Source organism: Neltuma alba, unplaced genomic scaffold (genome assembly GCF_004799145.2).
Source record: "Neltuma alba isolate B1F8T4 unplaced genomic scaffold, ASM479914v2 tig00001408_pilon, whole genome shotgun sequence".
NCBI lineage: Eukaryota > Viridiplantae > Streptophyta > Magnoliopsida > Fabales > Fabaceae > Neltuma > Neltuma alba.
The window spans coordinates 16581-26225 of record NW_021632450.1 but is presented as its reverse complement, the minus strand read 5'-3'; the positions used below and the strand labels follow the sequence as shown (position 1 = coordinate 26225).

The following is a 9645-nucleotide window of genomic DNA, read 5'->3' as shown; positions in this document are numbered from 1 at the left end:
TATTAAATGGATGGTTTGTTGATAGAATAGAGATATATCTATTGGCCTAGCTTTGTCCAAAAAGGGTTTTGGTTTTCAAAGTGTAATCTTTTTAAGTAAAAGCAAGATGTGAAGTTTTACTAAGATTACAAAACTTGATTTTGACTTGAGAATGCTTAATCAATATTTGTGAACCTTAGGCTAACTTAACTTATCGTTAAAACACTAAATGAGAAGTTACTAATCAAGTTTTATAAAATACAATAGTGAGAAATAACCCTAGATCCTTATTTGTTTCAAAGTCAAGTTTATTTCGTTTCAAGTTTTATCTTTGTTTTCAAAGTACATTAAAAAACTTTATTTACAACAACTATTTCACTTAACCTAATCATGAGCACAATTATGATTTTTAACTCATCTGGCCTTAGTCTCTGAGGGAACGATACTTTTTATACTACTTGCGACTTGTCCGCTTGTAGTTAAGCTAAACGGTGAACATTCAGCAACTCTGAAAATATCGCCATGACTAAAATGCTCTTTCAGACCATTCCAAACATCAACAACTTTATTAATCCAGATCACGCTTTGTGCAATTGAAGGAGAAAGTGGACGATTGATCCAAGTCAGAACCAAGGTATTGCATCGTTGTCACGCCGAAAAGAGAAAATCATTTTTCTCAGGAATCTTCAAAGAACCATCGACAAATTGAAATTAGTTCTTGCTCATGAGAGCCATAGTCATGGCTCATGCCTAGTGATGATAATTCGAACCTGTGAGAGGAGGAGAAACAAGAATGAGGGATGGATTTTCATTGGGATGCAGATAAAAACAACTCGTTAAATCTTGAGACTGATCTAAGGAAGAAGAAGAAGAACTATATGGAGCCATAGATCAAGGAGAGAGAGAAGAAAGAGAGAAATGGAATCAAGGGTACAGAGAGTATGTGTGCTCTGATACCATAATATGAAAAAAAAAAAAAGAGAAAGAGAAAGAGAGGGAGTAAAAGATTTGTCTTATTCACAAAATGAGTAGTACAAGTGTTTATATACAGAGAGCCACGTGATGATGTTAGCTACTTTACAGCTGTACACTAACTAAATTCTAACTAAGCCATTATTTACATAATTAATCTGTTACAGCCTTTGGATTAAGATTCTTAATATTTTCTTATTAAGAGTGGGGTTGCTTTCCTGTTATTGTCGTGCGCGCGCACACACATATATATAGAGACACAAATATTTATATAGTGTGTGTGTGAGGGGGCACGCGAGACAGATCCGTGTTCAAAGGCTTTATATGTGTAATTCAGTTTTATTTTATAAACTAAGAACAATAATATATTATACTTCTTGAATTAATTTATGGATATTATCTTTGACTTTTCTAACCTAGGCTACGCCTTTATATATGGTTTAGCCTATATATGCTACTCATTTAAATTGACATTTTTAATGTATACAGAACACTCTGATATATATTATATTGTATGACCCTAATATAATGCCTCAAATCATGAGATCTAATTACGAAATGGACCTCATTCTTCGATACTTTAAACAAAGTTTGTTTCATAAATGAATAGGAGTATTGGTTCAATCTAATTAACAATTCAAAAATGATGATAAGAATTTGATCTTTCCTTAACGTGAATTTCTCATCCAATATGTATACTTCAATCCAGACTTTCTCTTGTTATAGCAAATTTTTGTAATGCATGAAATGCCACTAACTCGAATAAATATAAGACAAAGTTTCATACATGGACCCAAAATTAATGGGTTTCATAACAGCATCAATAGCAATTTTTTTTCTGTCATCTTCATATAAAATTTATATATATCTCTCTACTCTTCCCTTTTAGACTGAACTAATGCTCCAACTTATATATATGGAACAACATGAGAGAAAATTTATAAAGAGAATCCAGTTTCTCTAATTAATGTGATTCAGATTTCTCCATTTGAGGGCCAAATTTGACAGTGTCTTTGTTGAACTACCATCCTCCATTAAAGCACAAGAAGCAGCATCTTTAAGCTCTTTCATTCTTCTTCTAATTTCTTCACCTTCTTCATCACCATCCTCCATTATACACTTTATAACCCTACTAATCTCTTCTTTCTCCACTATCCCACTATTGTTGTCACTAAGTCTTGGCCTTATAGCAACTTTTAGCCCATCAGCTAACATTGCAGCATTAGTTCTTTGTTCTGCAAAAAGTGGCCACGCTATAATTGACACTCCCTCTGCAATGCTCTCTAGTATTGAGTTCCAACCACAATGACTTAGAAACCCTCCTGCTGAACTATGACCTAGGACTTGAACTTGTGGGGCCCAAGAAGCCATGACCAAACCTCGTTCCTTAGTTCTTTCCAGAAAGCCTGAGGGTAAGAAATGAAGTGGGTCTTCTTCATTTTTATCACTTAGATAACTAGCACTGGCTCTATCACTTGGTGATTTCACGTTAACCCATAGAAATCTTTGGTCACTTAATTCTAACCCTAAAGCTAGCTCATTGATCTGGGCTTGAGATAATCTCCCACCACTTCCAAAGGAAACAAACAGAACAGAACTTGGTGGCTGTGTGTCTAACCATCTTAAGCATTTGTCACAGTCCCGGTCTGACCGGTTTGGTTCAATGCTGGACCCGGTTTTTATTATGGGTCCAATTGCATGTACAGAAGGGTATTTCTTAGTTTGTCCTTTTCCGGCTGGTTCCTCGTGCTGCCAGGCTCTTATGGCTCCTGCTTCCATTTCTTCGAAGCTATTCAATAAGATACCTGCAAGAGATATTATTATTAATATATATATATAATTGGGAAAAAAGTAAGAATAAAAATTGTTTTTTGTGACCTCATATCAAGACTTTTTGAAACAAATTAAACCGGCCAATAATAAAATATTTTAATTTTTATAATAGGCTACTGAAAAAGCATGAGCTAACGAATGACAGTAATATCTCTTTAATAAAAGGCAACTGGGAAATAATAAAAGAGAATTTGTCTTTTCGTTAAGAATTATAAACTGGGGTGAGAGCGAAATGTATGTCGTCTAATATGTTGAAAATGTCAAGATACATATACAACTTGTTTAATTGTTCAATACTAAAGGGACATGCTTTTCCTCTTAATTTGCGCACAATATAGAATTAATTAAAGCGTGGTGCTGAGCTGTTGTGTACGAGTTATCTTCAAAAGACTTGTATAATTTATATTTTATGTTGGTGGCTACAAAAACTAATATTTTATGTTAACAAAAGTGAATTTCGAAATATATATAAAAAAGGAGATGCTGAACATATAAAAGCACACAATGTACTTGGTATTATTTTCTTTTTACAATGCATAAACAAATGCATGAATATTAGTAGACATTCAAGTCACTAACAAATTTTTCTAGCAAATATTGATCCAGCAGACAAAGGCATTTAAGTTTCAAATGTCATTACCTCCTGTTCTAAATAAAAGATCTAGTTTGTAGTATAATTTGTACTATAAATTAAATCTTGTGTTTAGGATAGGAAGTAGCATCGGTTTGTAACTAGAATCTCTGTTTGCAACAGTGTAAATCGATATTTGCAACTCTTTTTTTTTCAAAAAAAAAACTTTTCAGAACCTAACTATGTCATTAATTCATTCTTCTTGTGGGAATTAATAATACTACATCCGATCTTAATTATAAGACCTTATTTATAGATTACAAATAAGGCCTCATAATTAGGACGAGAGGTAGTATCATACAAACAAAGGAACATTTACCTTCAGCAAGATGGTATAATTGACAACGTTGAAGAAACTGCTCATAAGCCGAACTTGATCGATCTTGATGATTATCTGGGAGATCTTTTCCATTCACAGGAACACAACCAGGAATCTCAATGGGTACTGGTAGGTCTCTAAACTGATGACCACAAGTAACTCTTTGATTCAGCTTGGCAGAATAAAAGCAAAGTGAAAGCATCATAGCAGAACAAGGGAAATAAAGATACGATATGATGTTAAGTTCCTTGGCTATTGCTAATGCTTCAATGGATAAAGGCTCAGCCACCATAGCCGCCAAGCTCGAGCTCGAACCGAGGGACTTTAAGGCCTCGCGAACGAGCGGCATAGACCGAGAAACGGCGAGCTGAAGCTGGACTTCCAATGGAAGATCCAGAGGTTGGTCGTGGAGGTTCACAGGAGGAAGAAAAGTGCAGGTTATGGAAGAAGGAAGGGACTGAATCAGAGCCATGGAAGCACTAGGAGGTGATCCGAGAGTAGGGATGAAGCAGGTCACATGGAACTGGCCATGGTTTTGGAGAAGAACAAGTCGTTTACAGAACTCGAGAATGGAGGCTTGGTGGCTATACGCAGGGATGGTTACGACTGCAATCTCAGTTATGGCTTCCATGATCATTCAGAAGGAGGAGGAGGAGGAGGAGGAGCGAAGAATAATATAGTGAAGTTTGGTTTAATAATTCAAAGATTTGTACAAATATGGAGCTTTATTGACGGAGCGATGTTATTTTATAATTGAACCGAGCGATTGATGTGAACAAACAAGAGAGGACCTGTACTTGGATCACATGTTAATTTAATTTGAGAGATTTTTTTTTTTTCTGTTAAACGTGTTTTTTGAGTTATTCTTCTTTTGAAAAAGAAATTGAATTCTTTTTTCAGTTCTTTAATTTGTTCAAATAATAGGCATCTAATTAAGATATTCATCTTTCAAACTTCCTTATCCTTTAATTTGATGGGCTAATTCCTGACTTTTAAGATACCTATTGTGCAGAAAAGCTTAAATTTAAAAAAGAAGATTAATTTTTCAAAAAAAGAAAAGAAAAATGACATAAAAATACTCACTAAATTTTAAAATGACAAATAGGTGATTTTGGTGGATTTTGAGTAGTCTCAAAATCATTATAAGAATAATTAGCATGACCTATTTATCTTTTTAAAATTCAATAGGTATTTTTTGTCATTTTTCCAAAAAAAAAAATCTTTAAGATATTGGCAAAATGGTTATTTCCTTTTGTAAAAGCTCCTTTTTTTCCTTTTTCCATGACATGTAAAAAAAAAAATTAAACAGAGGCATTAGTAGGTTTGAGTGTCAATAAGGGTCAGGGAGTTAATACCATTTATTAAGTAATTCATCATGAGAATGTCAAAGTTCATGTATCCATTTAAGATTCGTTTTTGCATATGAATGTCAAATCTCATCTATTTAGATAAAATAAAATGCTATATATTGTTAAATTTTTGTCTGGGGCTATCTAAATTTAATAGTTGTTCATAGATTTTAGGTCATTAATGATAATAAAAGCACAAGCCAAAGACTTATATGCAGCGAAAATAAGATTTTTATCACTTGCAAGTAATTAAACAAACATTTGGTGGAAATTAAATTACACTACACAATCACACAAAAATTAATAACATGAAAGCCCATTTAGTAAAAGCGTAAAAATCACATCTAGTCCAGTCCAATAGAAGCAACTCCTCCATAATCAAAATTGGAGTACAAAAGACCAACCAGAATTCCAAAGCAACAAACTTAATGGTAAATCATTTATCTCTTACTCTTATTTTCATTATAAGGAATCAACTAACAAGTATTTTTTTTATCCTTTTTGTAAGGGATTTTCTTAGTTTCAAGAAGCACTAGATTTTTTTTTTTTACCATGCTTGCCCATATTTAAAAAGTAATAAGAGAATAAAAATTAATATGATATTAGAGTTTTGTATTGTTAATAAATGGTATATTGAAAATCATTTAAATTCTATAATAAATTTAATACTTTTAAATATTTTTTATCGGTATGTGTAAATTAATTAGAAATGACTTATAATAGAGATGAACGGGAATATATATTAGTATGTAAATTTTCTTTCATTATTTTTCAGGACTAAAGTATACATTTGGTCCTATAACTTTGTACAAGGTTTTAATTTGATCCCTTAACTTTAAAAAGTATGCTTTTAGTCTTTTAATCTTAAAGCTTTTTTTTTAAATAATGACATTAAGATCTTAAATGTTGATAAAATATTCTCAAATACTAACATATTAAGTTTGATTTTTAAAATATCCATGATTGTTACAAAAAATCATCATTGAAACCTAATGATTTTAGAGTTAAAGAACCAAATATATGTTTTTTAAAGGACCAAATAAAAACCTTGTACAAAGTTAAAGGAGTAAATGTATACTTTAGCCATTTTTCAGAATATATCTGTTTTATTCAAATAAGTAACGTCATTATCATTTTACGTACAAAACAATTCTTCATGAATTTGTGAGTTTCCAACTTTTTATTGTTGTAGTTTTGAGTAATTATTTGACATTAGTTTAAGACTTGTGACAGTTACATCTTTTAACCATACATGCAATTAAATTTATCACAAATAAATACTGTCCAAAGTCATGAACAATGTAACTTATCCCAAACTTTATCGGACTAAAGTGCCAGTTGCATTTTTTCGAAAAACTAAAATGCATTTTTTATCAGAAAGTATTTTAAAACGGACACTCAAAGAAAGAGGAGAAAATGATTAAAAAAACTGTAAAATTACAAAAAATTTTATAACCTATTTTTACATAAATATGCTGTTATTTACAAGTCAATTATTGTTAAAGCCTGTTAAAGTATTGTAACTAATCCTAATTTAAAATTTTACAACTTCCACAGGATTTTTTTGTTATTTTTCAAAAAAAAAAAAACTATAAAGCAATTTAGCTTATAAGCTTTTAAGATTGATGCAATGTCACCCAATTTTGACAATGGGCAATATTTACATCAAACCTTATATTCATTATACTAGCTTGTCCAACTAACCATGGTCATGTGAACTATTTTCAAAATACTACCTCCAATCTTTAATATAAGATCTAGTTGATTCATTTATAGATTAAAAAAATTACTAAATTACTTAATTATAACATATGTTGACCTCTCTAAAATACTAATGTGTATAATTAGACTACCATCGGGCCTTAATAGAAGAGAGCTAGACAACTAATTTGTGAATATTAAAAAATTAATTTAGTTATTTGTAATAAATGAATATTGGTTTTTCTAAATTGCCCATGTTAATCATGTGCATTAGAGTGTAAACTTTTTAATCTGTGTGATCACCATGGGACTCCTTTGAGAAAAAAATGAACAAATATAGGAGACAGAGTGGATTAAGATCTTATATTTAAACCCAAATTGAATCTCCAACTAGCTCTTATATTTAGAATTGGAAGTAGTATATCAATTTATAAGTGATGCAAATTAGTTTGAAGAAAAGCGAGAAATATAATTACTTTAAATTAATTATGTAACTTTTTTAATTTCTCCAAATCAATCAACTAGGTCTTATATTAAGAACCAAATGTAGTATTATTATTTTTTTTTTTGCGTGAAAAGGTTAAAAAACAGGATACATGGTCTTTATATAATTAAAAAAGTTGACATAATAGATATAAAAAACTTGACTTAAGTTATTTTCTTTTTATAATTAGTACTCCCTCCGTTCCTTATTATAAGAGACAAATAACTAAATTACGTTGATCAAAAAAACAGTTAAAATTAGTTGAGGACAATTAATATGTAAAAAGTATAATGTTTTTTCCAACAATACCCCTATTAATAAGGAGAGAGAGTATGAGAGAGAACAATTAAATTATTAAAAGAAAAAGAAGTGGGAGGGAGAGAGAGTATGGGTAGAAGACAAAGTAAATAGGGGTAAAATAGGAAATTAATACAAAAAACTAGAGACAACTTTTAAGTGTCTCTTATATTTGGGAACATGCCATAAGCATCAAATGTCTCTTATAATAAGGAACGGAGGGAGTACAAGCTAAGAGAGTTTTTTATTCAACGTGAACGGTTAAAAATAGCGTAATATTGTACCAATTTTAAAAGCTAGAGTGATATATATTTTCCACACAGTGTTCTTTACAATGTTTATATAGCTCCTCCAAGGATATAATTTTCGGTAAAAATGCAATTTAACCCAATTTTATGTCAAGTATAAATAAAATTCATATAAATATTCATTTAGAAATAATTATTATATACGCTTATAAAATATATTTTTTATCAAATGCTTATTAGATATATTAAATTTTAGAAAAAGTCCATTTCAAAAATATGTATTCATACATGTATCATAACTTTATTTTCTCTCCTGATATAGGACAAAGCAATATATATTACGTCCAGTTCTTAATATATATATATATATATATATAAAAGATTCAGTTGACTAATTTAAAGATATTAAAAAAATTTTAAAATTATTTAAAAATATTTATACTTATTTTGTTCAAACTAATTCATCTAACGTGTAAATTGATATCTAATCTAATAGTATACAAATATTTCAGAGAGGTTATGTAACACATGCTATAAATAAGTAATTTTTTAGCTCCCTTAACATTTCCAAAATAATAAACGGAGTCTTATATTACAACAACAATAAGCCTTATCCTACTAGATGAGGTCGGCTTTATGAACCACACGACGCCATCATGTTCTGTCAACAACCCAGTCTTTAGATATGTTGTTGACTAGGAGGTTTCGTTCAATGACCTCATTAAATGTTCTTCTTGGTCTTCCTCTGTTCTTTTTTATGGGACTCCATCTTGTCTGATCCACCCTCCTCACCAGGGCCTCCAATGGGCTTCTCTGCACATGTCCAAACCATCTTAAAAACGGAGTCTTATATTAAAGATGAAAAAAAATATAAAGATAAATGTCTTATTTTGAGCGTGGGTATGATAACAGTACAATAAATATCATACAATACTTATTCAACAAAAAATAGCTTTAAATATCGTTAAAGGGTTTCAACAATTTATTAGTACCAACAAAACTAATTTTGATTTGGTATTGATCTATTTATCTATCCTTCTGTAGGTGTGCGCCTGTGCAGGATATTCACCAATATTTTATTTTAATTCTTTGACTTTTATGAAGTATCTTTTTCAGTCCTCTAATGCTAATTTTATTAATAAAAATACCAATATTAAAATTTTAAATGCGAACAAAGTATTCATAAATACTAATATATTAAGTTTGATTTTTTAAAATAATAATATATTGCACAAAAATATCATTTGGAACTAACAATGCTAAGGTGAGAGGATTGAAAAAACACCTCATAAGATTAAGAGACACCATTAAAACTTTTTATAATTGATCCTTTTATGCCATAAGTAGTATGGACTTGGGGCGTGTATATTTGCCGACTGGTGGGGGAATTTTATAAAACGAACAATATGATGCTTTAAAACAATGCAATGAACCTGGGCATGAATTATACATATTGAAGCAGAGACATTATTATGAAGATTAAATGTATGAGGGGATAAAAGAATATAATAATGCCTACGTTCATGAACTTTCTGACTCAGAATTTTACTTCCTTTCCTATCCTTTCACCAACGTTCATCCCTTTCTCTTCCTTTAGAATTTAGATTCATGTCACTGCTTTAAAAAACATTGAAATTAATTAAATTCTTACAGTCTCCTGCATTGTATATGAAAAAAGAGACAAATATGATATTCTATCCCGACCTCATTAGAAAAAACGTCTCACATATAGGTGGAAAAATATGTAATTGGAGAACTTGATATTGTAGTTATAATAAACTTGATCTAATTTTTTTTTAAACAAACAATCATTTGATGAGAAAAAAGACAAA

At 30.5% G+C, this 9645-nt stretch overlaps 1 protein-coding gene across 1 annotated transcript; it reads right to left on the bottom strand.

The window, feature by feature from the left end:
* Positions 1-1720: 1720 nt before the first annotated feature.
* On the bottom strand, positions 1721-4365 carry LOC114756727 (hydroquinone glucosyltransferase-like). The gene is made up of 2 exons (XM_028945663.1): positions 3735-4365; positions 1721-2756 (listed from the first exon to the last, which is right to left on the bottom strand). Exons 1-2 carry the CDS (start codon positions 4363-4365, stop codon positions 1912-1914), a joined length of 1476 nt encoding a protein of 491 aa, XP_028801496.1. The 3' UTR covers positions 1721-1911.
* Positions 4366-9645: the final 5280 nt, after the last annotated feature.

Coding starts and splice junctions, on each gene's coding strand:
- LOC114756727 (XM_028945663.1), bottom strand. CDS start 4,365: ATGGAAGCCATAACTGAGATTGCAGTCGTAACCATCCCTGCGTATAGC. Junction 2,757..3,734: donor ATTATACCATCTTGCTGAAG/GTAAATGTTCCT, acceptor TATCTCTTGCAG/GTATCTTATTGAATAGCTTC.